The following is a 20637-nucleotide window of genomic DNA, read 5'->3' as shown; positions in this document are numbered from 1 at the left end:
GACCTGGATGAGGTAGCTTGAGAATGGAAAGTCTGGGCTTCCTGACTGAGACTGAGATAAGGATAAGCAGAAGAAAATGAATGGACAAAAATACATTGTTATTTTGTAAGAAGTACTCCTGAAGGCATCATGCTGGCAACATAGCTAATGATGTAAGTGTAGAAAAATGTGTATGAAAGTAAAATTAAACATGAAATATATATTATTTTTTATTAACACTACATATGCTTTGGTTTAACTCTTTATAATGGAAGTAGAACTTTTTTACACGACCTGATCAGTCATTTGAGTCATCATCAAATGTCAATGTAAATTAAAACCATAATATATATAGTATATATATTGAATAACACAGGCATATGATGTGGTCGTAGAACTTTGTTGACATTTTAACATGAATTTAAAAAAGGTAAAAAAGTGCACAATCAGGCACTCTGGAAGGCGTACAGTGTACATTCAGGGGCAGTGTGAAAGTTGCGGATTAAGTACCGTGGTAAGATAATATACGTCTAATATACATTAAATAATGTTATGCGTGTTTTACATGGAGTACAGAAAACGAGAGACCACCTAAAAGACGAGTAAACAAGATAAATATTATCGTGATTGTGGAAGAAACTCTAATCGACAAGATGCTCCTGAATGCAGCATTACAGCCACAGAAGCAATGATGTCAGTACAGGGGCTGTCGGATTTTTTTTTTTTTTTTTGGCTAGCCATGTGTGCCGACTGCCGTCCGTCAGCGGGTAGGCAGAGGCGAAGAGGAGGGGAGGAAAAGTGTGTTTACACAGACGGCAGAGCGCCTGGGGAATCGTCGGCGAGAGGAAGTGAGCCGGCTCTGCGTCTGCCTGCTTCTGACTTCCTGCTCCGAAAAAGAAAAAGCTCAGGATCCGATTTCAAGAGCAGCACAAGCCGTGTTGTAGCAAGCATGGAGACACAGGGAATCTCACTAACGTCGCGCTAAAGTTCCTCGGAGGGGAAGAAAGGCCAAAGAAGTGAACGCAGGTAAGATTTAGTTTTATAACTTTTTAAAAATATTTTAGCTTCTTTTTAGCGACGAGTTAGTTGTTTGTTTGGAATCACCCGTGTCGATCTTAAAGGCAGTGAACGCAACACGGAGAATAGCTTTCAGTGAAAACGACTAACATAGCTACAAAACCTCTAAAAAAAAATAAAAAAGACAAACGGAAAAACACACAACAAAGAAGAAATCACATTGAAAAAGACGTGGACTTTTTTCCGCGCTGTGTGAGAACAGGAAGAGAGCGAGATGTGGTCATGACCAAGTAATGTCTGCACACGACGTCTAATCTCATTAAGAGTTTCCGTTGGGCCAACACACTGCATGGCTTTGTGCGTCCACGGGGGACATGTCAGCCCGAGCATCCTGTCCCACAATGCCCGCAATCATCCTGTGACTCACCCGGGAAGAGCTTGTGTTTATCCGTCTCTGAGCAGTGGCGTAGCAGAGCTTGTCAAGAGCCTCAGGGGCAAGGAAAGTGTTGGGTCACCCCAACCAGAAAACCATTACTACTCTCTTCCGCTAGTCCACCCCTTGTGTTTGTCTCTCTATTTTTAATATATTCTAAATATATTAAGTATAATATAATCACTCTGTTTTAACATGATCTTTTTAAAAAACATAATTTCAATAGCATATATTTTGAGTGAGCATTTTTTCCGTATATATGTCTATTTTTTATTTTTATGCCGTCACTGCATTTAATTACAATTTTTTAAATGTATTTTTATATTTAGGAATAATACTAAAATGTCAATTTTATCTATGTTTTTACATTAAAAATCTACATTTATATACATTTGGATTTTAAAAACATTCATTCATTCATTTTCGACCGCTTTTCCTCACGAGGGTCGCGGGGGGTGCTGGAGCCTATCCCAGCTGTCTTCGGGCTCAAGGCGGGGTACACCCTGGACTGGTAGCCAGCCAATCACAGGGCACATATAGACAAACAACCATTCACACTCACATTCATACCTATGGACAATTTGGAGTCGCTAATTAACCTAGCGACCTTTTAAAAACAATGAACCGTTATTGTCAGAGAATAAGAATGAACTGCATTTAATGCTACTTTGGTATTTTTTAACATAAAATTTGTATATGAAAATGTAAAAACATTTGCATATTTTATTTTTTGTATTTTTTTTGCATGCAATTTATTTCACAAACGAAAGGCATCACCACTACCTGTAGTAGTACTATAGAAACTATACTTGAAAAAAAATGTCTGCTATTATTGCCAGTTTTTGGACCATTTGCATTGCTACAATAGAATGTTTTTATTAATTTTCTTAATATTTTGCACCCCTGTATTCCGTCCTATCATGTAATGGCACCTCTCTAGCGCACTACATGTCCATATTGATCCATATTGATTGTACAGTACTACTTTGAGGGCTTCAATTCTTGAGTGACAGCTGACGTTTTCTCTCACATCCTGTTCGGCTGTGCCGCCTTCAACCTGTACATCTGCCCTGACGGCTTGACGCAGGGTGCTTATGAAAGGGGACAATGATTTGACGGTTTGAACCCCTTCCTTTCCTTTTCCCGCTCCCTCTGTGGCGTTGCTGTATAGGAAGTGTGGCAGGACTAGGGAAGCGCTCCCCTGCTGTGGGATCCCCTCTGCTGGCCATTTGTCCTTGCAAGCAGAATAGCAGGAAGTCCTGACTTTGACAGCTTTGTAGTTTCACATGGCAGCGGATGGCGTGTGTCGGAAATGAGTTCAACTCGGCGACGCCACCCTCCCTCCGGTCTGGACAGACACGTTGTTACCTAGCAGCACTCACCTGTCAACAATACACAGGCGTGACGGGAAAAACGTGAGCACTGTGACAAAGACGTCTGCTACGTCAGTTGTTGTGGTGGTCAGACGTGGAAACGCGTTCACTTTGCTCCTCTGAGAAGTAGCCATACTTATTTCAGTTAGACCAGGGGTCTCAAACTCAATTTACTTGGGGGGCACTGGAGCTCGGGTCTGGGTGAGACTGGGCTGCATCAGGTTTTCCAAAATAAAAACAAAAAAACGCATTTATTAAAAAAAAAAATTGGTTCCAATTTTCTACAAGAAAAGCTCTGATAAAACATTCCACTGTTCTCAAATATCTTACTTTTCTTCACAAAATTAGATGAAAAATAAATAAACAAATCAAGAATAAAGAAAATCAATCAATCAGTAATAAATAAAGAAATATAATAATAATAATGAAATGGCAAATAATAAAAACTTAAGAAACCACATATAGTTGGTGGGTAGACAAATTATTTTTTTCAGATTAAAATGAACAAAGCATTATTAGAGCCCTGTAGACATGACAAAACACGACTATAGTCACATTTATACTCTTATTTACAACTTATTGCGCAACTGCAGGGTCTTGACACACATGCTAACTCGCAAACTAGAGCACTAGCGACCTAAACGGTAGACTTCAAGTTATTTCCTTTAAACTTAAATAGCTAAAAACGTACCACTTCCACACGGATAGGGAGGATAACTATTAACAGTTATTTAACCTTTAACATGAACATTAATCAAACATAATATTTTTTTCTGGGTACATGATACCATACAGCACCCATATCAAACTTGCGCGGGCCGCACTAAGATTAAACTTTCATATCAAGGCGGGGGCCTCGTGTTTGAGACACCTGAGTTAGACATTCATTACAATCAAATAAATGTAAAAATGGAAAGTAATTATTCAATTAAAAATGCATGTGAATGTTTTGAACAGTACTTTTCATGCAGGCACAATAAAAGGTGATTCAGATTCAGATTTTGACACTAGAATGACAGTCGGCGCACAAAAATCTTCAGATTTATGATGTTTAGGCTACAGGAGTAGTTTGACTTTGGAACAGATCGATTCTATTTCTATTATTCCCCAGGAGTCCAACTTTTAAATTTTATATGACATTAAGGTGACATAAAATACTCACATCAGCAACATCATGCTAGGTTAGCTAAATAAATGCTAAATATAAACAAACTCCAGGCTTACTTTATTATTTGATATTATTTAAAGATGTGTAGCGAAGCCTGTTTTGGTGGGTGTGTTCATGAGGTGGGCTCACCTTGCGACGAGTGAGTCAGACTCAAACATAGTATCATATCCGTGAGGAAGAAGGTTTTTCTTTCCTGTCAGGAGGAGCCGCAACTTCAAAAGCGAGTGCTTGAATGCCTCCTCCTGTGAAGTGAAGCAAACAAGTGAGGGAGATGATGGATTCTTGTCACGTTTGGGGCTCATAAAGAGGTTCTAGAGACAGAATACTGATAGAACATCATTTCAAAGTCACTTTTGCACAATGGTGAAGATGGAAAATCTGCTTCCCGTCTGTGATGCCGACACGTTCCGCATCTTGCCAACTGAAGCAATGCATCGAGTGTCTGAGCACACATTCCACTATGAAAGGAATAACCCACTCCCCGCGCCCGTCTCACTTCCTGTGGAGAGAGAGAGAGAGTGGGCCAGGTTGAACCGCAAGCATACTTCTGGCTTGAGCTGTTGTTCCTCCTCGTGTGTTTTTCCTCTTCTCCTCGCGCCGCCACATTACACACACACACACACTCACACACACTCGTCTATTCATCATCCTCGCAGCACATGGTCCAGCTCAAACAGGACCCTCCCTCTATGCCTAGCAACTAAATTTGCTCCAAGTGTAGACACACCAGGGGATCCTGAATTCAAACTAATTGTCTCCTGTTGCAGCCATGGATAGTGCCATCACCCTATGGCAGTTCCTGCTGCAGCTGCTGCTGGACCAGAGCCACAAGCACCTCATCTGCTGGACGTCCACCGACGGCGAATTCAAGCTCCTCAAGTCAGAGGAAGTGGCCAAGCTGTGGGGGCTACGCAAGAACAAGACCAACATGAACTATGACAAGCTGAGCCGAGCCCTGCGCTACTACTACGACAAAGTAAACACTTCTGCCATCTTCTTTTGGTGCTGCTTTCCACTTCCTCTTATGTGTTTGATGCAGAAGTAATGCTGTAGTGCTGTGTGGAACGTTGCCTTCACTGACCATATAGGTGTTCCACCACTTTATGCACTTCCTGGACTCCTCAATATTCGGTTGATTGGCAGTGTCTGAATGCTGAAAGACAAGTACTCAAATCCATGCTGTTGTATCAACATAAAATTGTAAACGCTGAGCGATGAGCATTCATTCACAGATGCATCAATAAATAGTTTAAATCAGGGGTCTCAAACTCAATTTACCTGGGGCCCACTGGAGCTAGGGTCTGGGCGAGGCTGGGCTGCATCAGGCCCCCCCCCACCCCCCCAAAAAAACGCATTTATTAAAAACAAAAAAATTAAAAATTTAATTTTCTACACAAAATAAGATGAAAAATAAATAAACAAATCAAGAATAAAGAAAATCAATCAGTAATAAATAAATAAATATAATAATAATAAAACGGCAAATAATAAAAACTTAAGAAACCACATATAGTTGGTGGGTAGACAAATTATTTTTTTCAGATTAAAATAACAAAGCATTATTAGAGCCCTGTAGACAAAACACGACTATAGTCACATTTATACTCTTTTATTTACAACATATTGTGCAACTGCAGGGACTTGTGCCACATGCTAACTCGCAAAACTAGAGAGCTAGCAACCTAAACAGTAGCCTCCAGGTTATTTCCTTTAAACTTAAAAAGCCAAAAACTTACCACTTCCACACGGATAGGGAGGATAACTATTAACAGTTATTTAACCTTTAACATGAACATTAATCAAACGTAATAATTTTTTCTGGGTACGTGATACCACACAGCACCCATATCAAACTTGCACGGGCCGCACTAACATTAAACTTTCATATCAAGGCGGGGGCCTCAAACTAGTGTCCTGCGGGCCACATTTGGCCCACGGGCCGCGTGTTTGAGACCACTGGTTTAAATGCTGAAAGACATGCAATAAGCATACACAATAATGTTATTGCGCACCAAAAATTAACAATGCTGAGAAACAGGCATTCACACTAATGGTTTAGTCCAAAATATTTAGTAGATGCTAAAAGACAAGCATTCTATAGGTGTGATGCTATTACATCCAAAATGGATGTCGTGCTGAGATATAAGCATTCGCAATGATGCGATTGCTGCATCAAAACATTGTTTTAATGCTGTGACACAAGCAACATGAAAAGTATCACGCATTCAAAAAGTGTGATGGTGATAAAGAAGCAATCACGCTAATGCTATTGTGCATCAAAAATTGATGTTGTGCCGAGAGACAAGCATTTGCCTTAATGCATCCACTTAAATTGTCAATGCCGGGAGATGCTTTTGTGCATTACATATGGGGGTGAATGCTGAGAGACAAGCAAATAGGAACTTTGAAGCAGCAAAAAGTGTAATGCTAAGAAATAATATACGTATATTATTGCATGGATGCTAAAAGACAAGCATTCATGCAGGTATGCTATACGATACGAGTTAGCTAATTAAACATCTTCTTCTACTTGACAGAATATCATCAAGAAGGTGATTGGCCAGAAGTTTGTCTACAAGTTTGTGTCCTTCCCCGAGATCCTGAAGATGGACCCCCAGATGGTGGAGATGGGTTTGGCTTCAGGAAGGTTCCCCCTCCAGGAAGGAGAGGCCCCTGAGCTTGATGTGGAGGAGGAAGGGGAGGAAGAAGAGGGGGAGGAGGTGCAGAGGAGGACCCTGGCAGCACTGGGGATGCAGCAGAACCGAAATGACTACCTCCGCTCGGGGCTCTACTCCTCCTTCAGCATCGCCTCCCTCCACAACCAGCCGGAGCTGCTGCGAGCGCTGCGGGGGGAGCGCCAGGAGGAGCCACGCTCCGTAATCCGATTTGGGACCAATGACGGGAGCTCTACCAAAGCTGAATCATACACCTCCACCAGACCGCGTATGCAGCCTCCTCACTCTCACTCCCCCACCTCCCCTATTAAGCAGACCATCCATGATGATGATGATGATGATGATGAGGAGGAGGAGCGGGAGGAGGACTCTGAGCAGGGTGCCCAGCCCCTTAACCTCTCCTCTGGGCACAGGGAGCGAGCCCGCCATGCTCCTGAAAAGAGGAGCAGCACCAGTGGAGGAGGAGGAGGCAGAAGCAGTGGCTGCTCCTCCTCCATTAGTTGTAGTAACCTAGGAGATGGACTCCCGCCTAAGAGCAAAAAACCCAAAGCTTTGGAGATCTCCGCCCCCTCCTTGCTGCTGGCAGGGAGCGACATCGGCTCCATCGCCCTCAACAGTCCGGCGCTGCCGTCTGGATCGCTCACTCCCGCCTTCTTCACCACGCAGGTGAGCTGACACTACTAACGCTACCGTGCGACAAAAGACGCAGAGTGGTACAGTCCACTTTTCAGAGGAGCTACTATACAGTATATACTAGTTCTAGTACTTGTCGAGCTGATACCATATGTAGTTGCTCATTGGACGAGCTGACTTGTCATTCTAGTGTTATTTTACCAATGAAAGATGACAATACAATAATGCAGGGGTCTCAAACTCAATTTACCTGGGGGCCACTGGAGCTCGGGTCTGGGTGAGACTGGGCCGCATCAGGTTTTCCCAAAAAAAAAAACCAAAAAAAACGCATTTATTAAAAACAAAAAAATTAAAAAAACTTCGCTTTGGTTCCGATTTTCTACAATAAAAGCTCTGATAAAACATTCCACTGTTCTCAAATATCTTACTTTTTATTTTTCTTCACAAAATAAGATGAAAAATAAATAAACAAATCAAGACTAAAAAAAAATCAATCAGTAATAAATAAATATAATACTAATAATAAAACTGCAAATAATAAAAACTTAAGAAACCACATATAGTTGGTGGGTAGACAAATTATTTTTTTCAGATTAAAATTAACAAAGCATTATTCAAGCCCTGTAGACATGAGTACTCTTTCTATTTACAACATATTGCGCAACTGCGGGGTCTTGAGACACATGCTAACTCGCAAACTAGAGAGCTAGCGACCTAAACGGTAGCCTTCAAGTTATTTCCTTTAAACTTAAATAGCCAAAAACTTACCACTTCCACACGGATAGGGAGGATAACTATTAACAGTTATTTAACCTTTAACATGAACATTAATGAAACGTAATATTTTTTTTCTGGGTACATGATACCATACAGCATCCATATCAAACTTGCACGGGCCGCACTAACATTAAACTTTTATATCAAGGCGGGGGCCTCAAACTAGTGTCCTGCGGGCCACGTGTTTGAGACCCCTGCAATAATGCTATATATTTTTTTTTTTATATACGTATCTTTATAGTCTGTTTTGTTTTTTCACTGCCCTCAGTCTCCTCTTGAATAAAAGCAGTGCCTTTACTATGGTCATGAAGTAAATATAAGCAACACTCATTTCCCTCCATTGTTGTTTGACAGCATGTTTCATTTCGAATGATGCGTTCAGTGCAGCGTGTTTTTTGCAGTTTCATGCAGTAACATTTTGAAGTGGGGGAACAAACAACTGCAAAGGGCACCTGACTTAAGTATAAATACTTTTGGGGTGTTTGTCCCCGAAAATCAGCCCTCAGTTTTTACACTGATAGGAACGACAACTGGAATAATAAACCTGCCTTGAATGGCCCCTTTCAATGGGATGCTCCAATACTTGAAGGCATCTCGTGATTGCTTTGTGGACCCAGAGGGCTGTGTCTTCACAACACGCTCGTTATTTAACAATCCACCAGCAGTTAATCACTTGTCAACACGGGAGTCGTCAAATATTTGTTAGCCCATCTCTGGGAAACGGCCACTGTATTAATTGCAAGAGTGCAAATAAAACATTTTTTAATAAAGGTGCGGTGACGAGGGGGGGGTTAAAAACAAGACGTTAACACGCACCATGCTCAAAAAAATGTGTGCGAGTGGAGCCAGTGAGAGAAGGGAAGAGGCCCTTAAGTGATGCCATATGCTCCAATAATTCCATTAATAATGGGAGCAGGGCTGCAACACTGGCTTGCTTCTCTGAGGTGACACAGGGGGAAGCTGGGAGGAGGGTGGAGAAGACCCAGAGAGAAAAAAGAGAGAAATTGATTTCATATGTTTTCTCTCCAGTTGCCCCCCCCCATCAACAACAACCCCCCCCCCCCTACGTCACCTCTGTATTCCAGAGGAGAAACCGCAGACTTCCTTCCTGCGCCGCCAGTTTGTTTTTCCAAAGGCCAAAAAAAAAAAAGAAAAAAAAACGCTGGTCCATTTTGCATTTCAGCATGTTTTACATTACCCAAAAGCCCTCAGAGCTTTTCTCTGTGCACTCTGACGCCTCCTTCTTCTCCATGACTCCCTTTTTGTTTACAGACTGCCTCTGGTCTGCTGCTGGCCCACAGTCCACTCTTGTCTGGCATCCACTTCTGGAGCAGTCTCAGCCCCGTGGCCCCACTCAGCCCCGCCCGGCTGCAGGGCCACGGATCCTTGTTCCAGGTGAGGCACTCACGCTCACGCTCACACGCATGCACACACGTAACAGGTGGCAGCAGTGCAGGAAGGAAGCACATAGGGACAAAAATAGACAACAAAAAAAAAAGGCGTTGTTTACTGGTATTTTGAAAAGCCCAAGCAGGAAGTGAGTTGGGCGTCTGGGGGGGAGGAGGAGGAAGAGGAGGAGGAGGGCGGGGACTGACGATAAACCAACAGTGGAACCTCTGAAGTTGAACACAATTCATTTTGAGACGCCCAATTTCTGTTTTTTTGTTTTAGGAACCATAAAATATATCACAGCTTATTACTAAATAAAACCAAAATAAAACTACTCACCATTGCCGCGTTGGTAGTCGTCTTCATGCACCACACTTAACTGGCATGCAAGTGTAAGAAGGTACTGTATAAAACTAAAAACAAGAAATTGGCAGCTCAAATAATATAACGTTGCTATACAGCAATGTGCTTCTATTATTGTTTCAATGATTATGGTATTAGCCATATTTCCCTCATTTGCCATCACTGGTACTTATGTGGTTGCATCCCAGCATGCTTTAAAGCAGGGGTCTCAAACTCCATTTACCTGGGGGCCACCAGAGCTAGGTTCTGGGTGAAGCCGGGCCGCATCAGGTTTTCAAAAAAAACCCAAATCGCATTTATTAAAAACTGGAAAAATAATCAATAACAAAAAACTATCTTCAATGCTTTTGCTTCTGCTATATCCTACATTTTTTCAGTACTTTGGTTCCGGTTTTCGACACCAAAATATCTGATAAAACATTCCACTGTTCTCAAATATCTTATTTTGTGTATAGAAAAATAAAAATTAAGACAAAAAAATTAAGAATAAAGACAATAAATCAATCAGTAATAAATAAGTAAAATAATAATAAAACGGCAAATAAGAAAAACGTAAGAAACCACATACAGTTGGTAGAGAAATAATTTTTTTCAGATTCAAATGTACAGTATTAACAGTTATTTAACCTTTAACATGAACATTAATGAAACTTAATAATTTTACCCAATTAGCAAGTTAGCACCGTACTCAGTTCCATCTGGGAGCAGCGTCGTAACTTTAACAACATGTTTGATGAGATGCTTTATCTTGACGTGTATTTTCCGTTTTATTCCAAATCATTTCCTGCATTTATTTGTACCCAGCATCATAAGCCTTTAGCTTCATTGCTAATCCAAAGCAAAACAGGTCGGGGTAACAGGGTAGGGTAACAGTATGGACGGGGCAAAATCATGTTAATTGTGTCCGGTGTGCACACAGCTTTGAGCTGTCATTTCAACATTAAACTTTGGTATCAAGGTGGGGGCCTCAAACTAGCGTCTCGCGGGCCGCATTTGGCCCGTGGGCCGCGAGTTTGAGACCCCTGCTTTAAAGTGATTACATTGTAATATTATTCTGTCATACAATTGTAAAAAGAAGTTAACCGTATAAGAGTTAATGCAACAAAATTGCTGCTGCCATGGACGCAAACATGAAGACAGCGACGTTCCGTAATTGTCACTTCAAAACCGAGAGCAAGGTAATCATTACATTCTCTGCCAGCTGTAGTATCACAGCAAAAAAAGCCAAATAAAAAGCAAAATACAGCAGCCAACATCACGTGTTAAACTTAACGTACAAGTTAACCGAGTTGACTTTGTAAACTCACTGCTAACTGATGAAGACAGCAATGTTGTCACATAGGAAAGACGTTAACCCAGCTCGCATTTCCTGTTCTACGGCTATCATCACACATTTTCCTTGATGTCACTGGTAGGCTACTTTGGTGGCATTACATTCATTCATTTTCTACAGTATACCGCTTAACCTCCCGAGGGTTGCGGGGGTGCTGGAGCCTATCCCAGCTGTCTTTGGGCGAGAGGCGGGGTACACCCTGGACTGGTCGCCAGCCAATCACAGGGCACATATAGACAAACAACCATTCACACTCACATTCATACCTATGGACAATTTGGAGTCGATAGTTAACCTAACACGCAAAAGAAGATTAAAAGCCAAAAGAGTTAATCTTTTAGATCAGGGGTCTCAAACTCAATTTACTTGGGGGCCACTGGAGCTAGGGTCTGGGCGAGACTGGGCCGCATCAGGTTTTCCAAAAAAAACGCATTTATTAAAAACAGAAACTAGAGAGCTAGCGACCTAAACGTTCAAGTTATTTCCTTTAAACTTAAATAGCCAAAAATTTACCACTTCCACACGGATAGGGGGGATAACAGTTATTTAACCTTTAACATGAACATTAATCAAACGTAGTAATTTTTTCTGGGTACATGATACCATTAAACTTTCATATCAAGGCGGGGGCCTCAAACTAGTGTCCTGCGGGCCACGTGTTTGAGACCCCCGCTAGGGATGCTCGCTTAGAGCAAATTTTCAGGACATTCCAATTTAGAGTTAGCACAGTTTTTGCTCACATGAATATTCATCACCAGCAAACAGGGACAAAAGATGTTTTTGTGTTGCCACAGTTGTGCGACTAATCAGACCTAGTGAGCGGGTCCGGCAGGGGGGTGTCCGGTTTCAGCGCAGCAGAGCGAGAGAGGAAATCCTGTGAATACTTCCTGTTTGAGCCCAGGGGAGCCGACCAGCCCGAACAGGGTGAACTGGTTTGAGAGCGGCTCACTCACTCGTCACATACACTCATACAGTTTGACACCACGCCCCAATACCGGATTCTTAGCGCACAAACAGTTGACAAGCGTGGCGGAGGTGCAAGGGGACAGAGACGAACAGGAAGAGGCACAATGAACAAATAACAGGAAGCCCAAAGCAGCGACAATGCAGCGGTTCCTCACCGGAAAGCGGCCTTTCACAGAGCTTCCGTCCCCCCGTCCCCCCCACCCTCCCTCCATGCTAACTCTCAGCCCACCTTTCTTTTCCTGTGCAGTTCCCCAGCTTAATCAACGGACACATGCCTGTCCCCCTGCCAAACCTGGAAGGAACACCCTCCTCCTCTTCGCTCCTGTCACCCAGCTCCCACAAATCCTGATCCGGAAAGTTGCCCGTCTTGAATCGACTTTTGGACAAGTCCTCTTGAGACTGTTTGTGACCTCATTTTATTTCGTTTTTGCACTTGGGTTGCTTCAGGTTGCAGCGTTTGGAAAAAAGCACTCGGTTTAAAGCCATATTTGTGGAGGCATTGCTAGCTGCTGAACTCTAGCTAGACGTAGCTCATTCATAACCTATCACTTCTTTTTTCTTCAAGGTCAGCACAAGTGATGCGTGCTTCACTTATCAGGCCTTTTCTATGTAATGTATGCACTATGCTTCTCACATAGTACCGGCTGTGCCTTATTTTTGTGTCTTCTATCCTTCTTCCCCTCCTATGCCCACTTCAAAACAAGATTTCTAATAACGAAAACCCCTTTTTTAGTACTTGTAATTTCCTTTTTTTTATACTGGACGTGGTATACAGTATGTATTCTGTATAATTTTGTATTGTGATGAATGTCATTCATTTTCAATAAAAGCATTGAATGCATTTTTCACAAGAAAGTGTGCAAACATTCTGTTTAAATTTTAGATTTAATCTTCTTTGCTCTGGAAAAAAAACTCATGGGAGGGCATTTGCATTGAAAACCCACACTGGTAACAATGACCCACAAATAAACATTAAAGAATATCATACAAAAAAACACTGTTAAATAGACTGAAGGGGTGGAGTTCACAAAAGGGGACGGGGCTCCCTGAATTAGGAGTTGAGTAGCTTGTACTTCTTCCTTGTAACATGGCAGCCATGCAGTTTTTTTTAAAGTAAATAAAAAAAAAGTCTAGAGAAGCTTTGTAACAGACAAACATCACATGTGACAGTAACATGTTGGCTTAAATATTTCAACTGTGAGAATAACCATGGAGGTGTACCTCTGAGTATTTAATGCCCTGCTAGGCGTGTGACCCTGGAATGATACGCCAACATCTGTCAAGACTGAAGCTTCTCCTGCGAACAAAAGTCCAAACCTTTTTCAAGCTGCAAGGAAAAAAAATCTGTGGAGTTAAAAAAAAAAAAGAAAGAAAGAAAACACTAAAAAAAAAGTCACCACGTCAAAAGATTACAAATCTACAGTATACACATTGCATGTTCTTATTAAAGTGACTGAGCCAGTTAGAATTCTAAAACAGTAGTCATATCTTAGCAGCACATTCTCTCTTCTTAATAAATAGAGTATGTTGGCCATGTTTAGGCCAAACCTTGTGTAAGGGGGTTAGAAGGGCTGATGATGGTGATGAAGATGCTCCATCTCAAGGTCACTGATCCAGTGATAACACTGTACAGCTCAAATGTAAAAAAAAAAAAAAACTGTCCAAAGAATTTAAAACAGCATGCTTTGTCTTCGGCTCTTCCCGTTACCTGCAAAAAAATGTTAATTAAGCACTAAGAATGAATCAATTAGAAGGTGATATTACCGATAGCGTTACCTGACTCGGGATAGGAGGAGTTCCTGCAACCGGGGTCTCTCTGCAGCTGGACCTCCTTCAGCGTGAAGATGGATATGTCTGCCAGAGACGCAGTGGGTCAAAGCGAGCATGATGGAAGCGCATGTGTACGGTTGCTCCATGTTGTACGTGTCCCCAGCCTGCCAAATCCGCAAAACCATTTTATTACTCACTCTCTGGCAGTGTGCGCACGCGAGGCCCGAGGCTCCTGAAGTACGCCTGTCTCATTGCTTCGTCAGCAGAGATCCTCTTTTTGGACTCGTACTGGGAGCACATGGAGAGAACAAAAGGGTGATGAGTACGACGATTGGAACGTAAACAAAAATACTGCGCTGATTTTGGTGAGACTTACTTTGAGGAACGATGTGAGCAGGTCGATGCCGTCAATGTCCAATCTGTAGAAGAGGAAGCGAGATTGGGGGGTAAGTAGATGAGGTGCGTCATAAACACTGGCACATTCAAGGAAGGAAACACAGTCAACTCTTCCATGGGATTTCCTTACAGGAAGTGACACACACAGCACACATCTAACTAGACACCAGCAATACTAGTTATACCAGGGGTCTCAAACATGCCAAATGTGGCCCGCAGGACACTAGTTTGAGGCCCCCCGCCTTGATATGAAAGTTTAATGTTAGTGCGGCCCGCGCAAGTTTGATATGGATGCTGTATGGTATCATGTACCCAGAAAAAAATATTACGTTTGATTAATGTTCATGTTAATGGTTAAATAACTGTTAATAGTTATCCTCCCTATCCGTGTGGAAGTGGTAAGTTTTTGGCTATTTAAGTTTAAAAGGAAATAACTTGAAGGCTACCGTTTAGGTCGCTAGCTCTCTAGTTTGCGAGTTAGCATGTGTGTCAAGACCCTGCAGTTGCGCAATATGTTGTAAATAAAAAAAGTATAAATGTGACTATAGTCGTGTTTTGTCATGTCTACAGGGCTCTAATAATGCTTTGTTAATTTTAATCTGGAAAAAATAATTTGTCTACCCACCAACTATATGTGGTTTCTTAAGTTTTTATTATTTGCTGTTTTATTATTATTATTATATTTATTTATTTATGACTGATTGATTGATTTTCTTTATTCTTGATTTGTTTATTTATTTTTCATCTTATTTTGTGTAGAAAAATAAAAAGTAAGATATTTGAGAACAGTGGAATGTTTTATCAGAGCTTTTCTTGTAGAAAATTGAAAGTGAAGTTTTTTAAAATTTTTTGTTTTTAATAAATGCGTTTTTTTTTTGGAAAACCTGATGCGGCCCAGTCTCACCCAGACCCGAGCTCCAGTGGCCCCCAAGTAAATTGAGTTTGAGACCCCTGAGTTATACTTATGTACACTTAATGTACCTTCTGGTAGACCTCCTTTATACTAAAGTGACTATAGTAAAATGCACCCCATGTTTTACCCTCTTCTACCTCTCATTTACCTTGAATGTAACCACTGTTTACCCTATACTATGTACCCCAATGTCCCCCTTGTGTAGCCACTGTTTATACCTTATGCACCCCTAATCAACCCCTTTTTTACCGCTCATGTAGCCCTTGTATATCTTTCATGTGTTTTCACTTCTGAACAAGCATATCAATATCTACCTCTAAAGTACCACTCATGTATACTTCATATACCGCTCATGTGCTCTCTCATGTCCTGCTTGGTTATTTGTAATATCACCCTATGGTACCAAAAAGATGGATGATAACTATAGAAGAGTGAAGTACACTCACAAAACAAAGCTACACATGATACAAAATGGCCTCACCTGGGGGCGTGGTTAATAAGCGGCTGTGTCTTGTACTTTGGGAACTTGTGGGACTTAAACTCCTCTATAGAGTAAATTCCAGGCCAGCTATCCTCTGTGGGAGTGCCTGTAAAGGGAGACACGGAGGGAATCAGGCCAGTTAAGAGGTCGGCTTTACTGGCGGAGGCAGCTTGGGAGCTTCTCCTCTTCTCCCACAGGGGACAACACGCTGTTGTGTTCATGCGATTACAGAAGAAGGAAAAAAGCTAGAGTGCTCCCTTGATAGGCAGCAGGGGGCAGCACTAACCTAGCAGCCTAAAAATGAGGTGCAGCTCATCCTCCACTGTGGAGCCTGGGAAGAGGGGCCTGCCCGCAGCCATCTCGTAGAATATGCAGCCCACGCCCCTGACAGAGAGGACACAAGGAGGTGGGATTAGCTCACCGGGGGTCATTTCCACTTATTTATATGCCTATCAATGGAGGTCTTCAGTCAGGATAACAAGTCGGTAAAGGGGGGGGGGGGGGGGGGGGGCACTCACCACATGTCTATCTGTGTGGAGTACTCAGATGAACCCAGTAGCACATCGGGGGGCCGGTACCACAGCGTGACCACTTCATTGGAGTAAGTTTTGGTGGGCACTGACTTGGCCCTTGCCAGGCCTACAGAGCAAGAAAATACCAGCAGATGATCATTCCAAATATAACTTATAATAACCATAGAGTTTATTTACTGGATGCTTAATAAAGTTACCTAGCAGTTCATAACATGTACATGTACACAATTCTACATGTCTTGAAAAGGAGATGCAAGTTTTGCTACCCTGTCCAAACATGTACTGATTTTTTCCCCTACTTCTTGTGTGTAACATGTATGAGGTTATCATTTTTTAAATATTAAACAGTGAAAGAAAGTTGTGTAATAGCAAGGTAAATAATGAAGGAATGAAGAGTAAAAGAACTGACATACTGTATCATGAATCGATAGATACGGAGTATATTACAGTTCAAACTGACATTGTACATTAAGCGAGTGGTTAGCATGTTGGCCACACAGTCAGGAGACCAGGAACATTTGGGTTCGAATCTCCGCGTGGAGTTTGCATGTTTGACCGTGTATGCGTGGGTTTTCTCCGGTTTCCTCCCACATTCCAAAAACATGCTAGGTTAATTGGTGACTCCAAATTGTCCATAGGTCTATATGTGCCCTGTCTGGTGTGCCCCGCCTCTCGTCCAAAGATCAGCTGGGATAGGCTCCAGCACCCCCGCGACCCTTGTGAGGATAAGCGGTAGAAAATGAATGAATGAATGATAGACACCATGGTTCTTAAACTGTTTCTTAAACCGGCTCATATTCGGACTCTCTCAATCCGTTCCACATGCAGATATGCTAAGTTTTTATTGTAGGGCCCACATACAAATGTTTGACATAAACTTTTCCCGTAAGGTCGTATTCCTCCACTCTTGTTGAAAATTATTGCGGAGCACATTGTTGTTACTTTGTACATAATCATAACTGTTTGAAAATGAATCAGTATTTTTCAATGAATGAACGGAGGGCTTGTTTGTTCACCATAACTAGTATTATGGTTACTATTATTATGCTAACTAGTGCCTAACTAACTATCCTCATGACATACTGTAAATGTTGCTTATGTGTTTACCAAAATCAGCCAGTTTGAGCTCCCCTCTGTCATTGATGAGCAGATTTTGAGGCTTCAGGTCTCGATGGAGAACTTTCCGCCGGTGACAGTAGGCCAAGCCCCTCAGGATCTGGAAGAGGAAAATCTGGAGGAGAAAAAAACAGTTCGGGATGAGTGATTATGAAAGCACATCATTGACCAAAACATTGATCTTTTCAGATGTCAATGTTAACTGTAGAGGATGCTATAATGCAGGTGTTCAAACCTATTCCACTGAGGCCTGGCAGAAAAAGTATGCAGGGGTCATTGTGACCAACCACAGCAGAGTGGGCATGCCTGGAGGCGGGCCATGGGTGTAATAAATTAAAACACAGCATTTTCATGGGGAAGTACGAAATCCAAAGAAATAAGGCTGTATAGGTGCAGATTCTAGCCGAGTGGTTAGCGTGAAGACCTGAGTTCAATACCACCTTCGGGCATCTCTGTGTGGAGTTTGCATGTTTGCATGCTCTGTGTGTGCGTGGGTTTTCCCCGGGTCCTCCGGTTTCCTCCCACATTCCAAAAACATGCTAGGTTAATTGGTGACTCCAAATTGTCCATAGGTATGAATGTGAGTGTGAATGGTTGTTTGTCTATATGTGCCCTGTGATTGGCTATGATATGTGACCAGTCCAGGGTGTACCCCGCCTCTCGCCCGAAGACAGCTGGGATAGGCTCCAGCAACCCCGCAACCCTCGTGAGGATAAGGGGTATAGAAAAAGGATGGACGCAGGTCCCCTTTGAGGTCCCCTTCCTGTCTTGATGATAATAACTGTATTATGTTTTTTGTGGCAGGTTATTATTGTCTGCTTCATGCATAATTTTAGCAGTTTCAAAGTTTACCCGGTCAACAAAAAAAAAAAAGAATTTTTTTTTTCAGGTTGAAAAAGATGTATAAATATGTCTTTGGTAGCGAATGAGTTAATAATAAATATTTTCATTTAAAAACCTAAAACAATAAAGTCATGTGAAGCTATTAAGAAATCATGATCATGCAATAGCACAAAATGAATCTACAGAAATAACAAGATAACCTCACTAGCAGAGCTCATGCCAAAGATGCCAATGTTTTTGGCCATGGTTTTATAAATTAGGCTGATGTGGTTGTATTCCATACAGGCGTTGGTCACTGGCGTCTTTGGTATGCCGATATTTTTGGTCATGACTGTACAGAGACATCTTGCCACTGTCCTCTCTCCACCAGCAGGGGTCTCACACACACAGTGTTTGCTACCAGTTCACCCACTTCTTGACAGTAGAATTAAGTTGGTGGCTCACCTTGACATTTTGCATGCTCAGGATGTTCCCACAGTCATCCATGTATTGCTTGAGGTCTTTGTCCTGCACCACAGAAAGAGAGAGAATTAGTGGAAGAGAACAAAGGCAAAGGACACACAAGCTGCAACAGTTGAACTGTAAAACACCTCAGACTGATGATGAATAATAATGTGCAATATATTTATTTTAACAGCAAGTAATGTGAATCACAAACGTTGTGCCGGCCTCACCAGGTACTCGAAGACCAATGTGAGCGATTTCTCTGTGTGCACGATGTCATGGAGCGTCACAATGTTGGCGTGCTTCAGGTCCTTCAGTAGCGACACTGCAAGAGGCGGAGGGGGTAAAGAGGAAGGTCCGTTTGGAACTTGCGCTCACACAACCAAGCCTAGTTTATTTCAACATATTGTTTAGTAAAGGTCATGTTGACAATATGAGTAATCCGCAAAGTGACAAAACAAAAGATTGAAAAGGAAGCGGAAGACAAGGACAAATGATAGCACTACTGTAGTATCATCTTACAAAAAGGCTTGGCAGGTTTCATGAATTAGATTTTCACACTTTTTTCAATACTAAATTTGTGGTAAACTATCAATTAACTGTATGCACACAAAATAGTTATTTTACTTAGCAGTTGGGAGACCAACTGAGCCATTTATCCCAGCTACAGAAAAGGTAGTATATTATTATGGCCGCACAAGACATAAGAATACCATCATAATTACAAGAAAAGTGTAGTTCACTTAAAAAAAATCAAATATAATATAAAAGTTCAAATATGACCTTTTTAAAAATCATTTTACATTATTTAAGTCATATAATGATGAGAAATAATGTGGTGAACCAGCAAAAGTGAGCATCACACTTAAGGATACACCATAAAATAATGTAATTTTCACAAGATTATTTTCATATTTTCTAGTGTGGCTCTAATACATGTTTAAGAAATTCAAAAGGAACGCAATTTATGACACTGTTATGCTTATAATGTGTTTATTTTATTCCTCTAGCAAGCACGTCTATGAGAACACTGATGTTATGTATGCACTCTCTGCAAGGAGGCATAAAAAGTGGGTGTTTGTTTATGAAACAGCTAAGTTGAAATGTATTCAAGCGTCCTCTTCCTCTAACGGGGGGATGGGGAGGTGCCCTGGAATGCCCGAATGTCTTAAATACCTTCTCGTATAGCTGTGCATGGCGCCCCCTCCTCATGCTCCAACCTGATTTCCTTGAGTGCCACAAGGTTGTCTGTCAGCTTGCTCCGCCCCTTGAAAACCGTAGCGTAGGTACCCTGGAGGTAAAAAAAAAAAAAGAGGAGGCAGGGGGGAGCGAAAGAATCAACCAATGGTTTGTCGAATATGTTAAAATTAAACCCTGCAAGTCTGCTGGTGAGAGTTATCTCTTCCTGTGGGAGTGTTAGCACCTGGGTAGAAGTTGAGGAGCAAAACCCTTACATACCTCTCCTAGTTTGTCCAGTTTTATGTACGTCTCCAACTTCCCAAAGCCAATCTCGGACTACAAGAGATATAAGTATACATGGAATTAATTAATGAGCACTGTGTTCTTATTAATGGTGACAAGCAAACAGACAACACGACGAATCCTTCTGACGGCCTTGCTGCAGCCCTAAGGGGCCGGAGGAAGTAACAGCATCATGACTAACCTCTTGTGACAAATAATTGTTGGCTTCTGTAATGAGTTGATGCATGGAAAAAGACAATAAATCCTTATTACTTTTTAATTTAATTTTAAAATCATGTAATCACTGTAATGCTTTTGAAGCAAAAATGGTTATTGGATTTGCGGGGAAAAAAAATACAGTATGTCCATAGATTTTGGACACATAAAAGATGATGCTGTTATTCAATGAGGTCAGAAAACAACATTAGGTACACATGCACATCTGACACACTTTTTGCATTGTTCGATTCTGTCAGTGTACATCATGTTCTGACTTAACAGTATATTGGTTTGTTGTGTGCTGCATTGCAGAAGATCTTGTGTAAATGCTACAATAGAACACAGTAATTGCACA

At 41.7% G+C, this 20637-nt stretch overlaps 2 protein-coding genes across 3 annotated transcripts in view; one reads left to right on the top strand and one right to left on the bottom strand.

The window, feature by feature from the left end:
* Positions 1-456: 456 nt before the first annotated feature.
* On the top strand, positions 457-12961 carry LOC131130852 (ETS domain-containing protein Elk-3-like). The gene is made up of 5 exons (XM_058074917.2): positions 457-1005; positions 4738-4946; positions 6508-7311; positions 9328-9450; positions 12354-12961. The coding sequence occupies exons 2-5, from the start codon at positions 4740-4742 to the stop codon at positions 12453-12455; spliced, it is 1236 nt and encodes a 411-aa protein (XP_057930900.2). The 5' UTR covers positions 457-1005; positions 4738-4739; the 3' UTR covers positions 12456-12961.
* LOC131130851 (cyclin-dependent kinase 17-like) overlaps positions 12430-20637 on the bottom strand; it is a 28396-nt gene continuing 20188 nt past the window's right edge. The window contains exons 6-17 of one of the 2 annotated variants that reach the window (XM_058074915.2): positions 20061-20117; positions 19779-19893; positions 18833-18927; positions 18603-18665; positions 17307-17430; positions 16185-16305; positions 15953-16050; positions 15667-15772; positions 14253-14295; positions 14074-14164; positions 13883-13960; positions 12430-13814 (exon numbers count right to left, since the gene is read on the bottom strand). In XM_058074915.2, coding sequence (XP_057930898.2) covers positions 13777-13814; positions 13883-13960; positions 14074-14164; positions 14253-14295; positions 15667-15772; positions 15953-16050; positions 16185-16305; positions 17307-17430; positions 18603-18665; positions 18833-18927; positions 19779-19893; positions 20061-20117 — 1029 coding nt within the window. In that variant the 3' untranslated portion in view covers positions 12430-13776. The remainder of the gene's footprint in view (positions 13815-13882; positions 13961-14073; positions 14165-14252; positions 14296-15666; positions 15773-15952; positions 16051-16184; positions 16306-17306; positions 17431-18602; positions 18666-18832; positions 18928-19778; positions 19894-20060; positions 20118-20637) is intronic. The other variant, XM_058074914.2, reaches the window with a different exon arrangement.

This window comes from Doryrhamphus excisus, linkage group LG1 (assembly GCF_037039965.1).
Source record: "Doryrhamphus excisus strain RoL-2023G ecotype Guam linkage group LG1, RoL_Dexc_Guam_v1.1, whole genome shotgun sequence".
Taxonomy (NCBI): domain Eukaryota; kingdom Metazoa; phylum Chordata; class Actinopteri; order Syngnathiformes; family Syngnathidae; genus Doryrhamphus; species Doryrhamphus excisus.
Note: the sequence above shows the minus strand (reverse complement) of the source record. Positions and strands in the feature narration are given on the sequence as shown.

Excerpts from the sequence above, each read along its gene's own strand:
- LOC131130852 (XM_058074917.2), top strand. The coding sequence starts at position 4,740 with ATGGATAGTGCCATCACCCTATGGCAGTTCCTGCTGCAGCTGCTGCTG. Across the intron at positions 4,947-6,507 it reads TGCGCTACTACTACGACAAA|AATATCATCAAGAAGGTGAT; the intron begins GTAAACACTTCT and ends TCTACTTGACAG. Across the intron at positions 9,451-12,353 it reads GCCACGGATCCTTGTTCCAG|TTCCCCAGCTTAATCAACGG; the intron begins GTGAGGCACTCA and ends TTTCCTGTGCAG.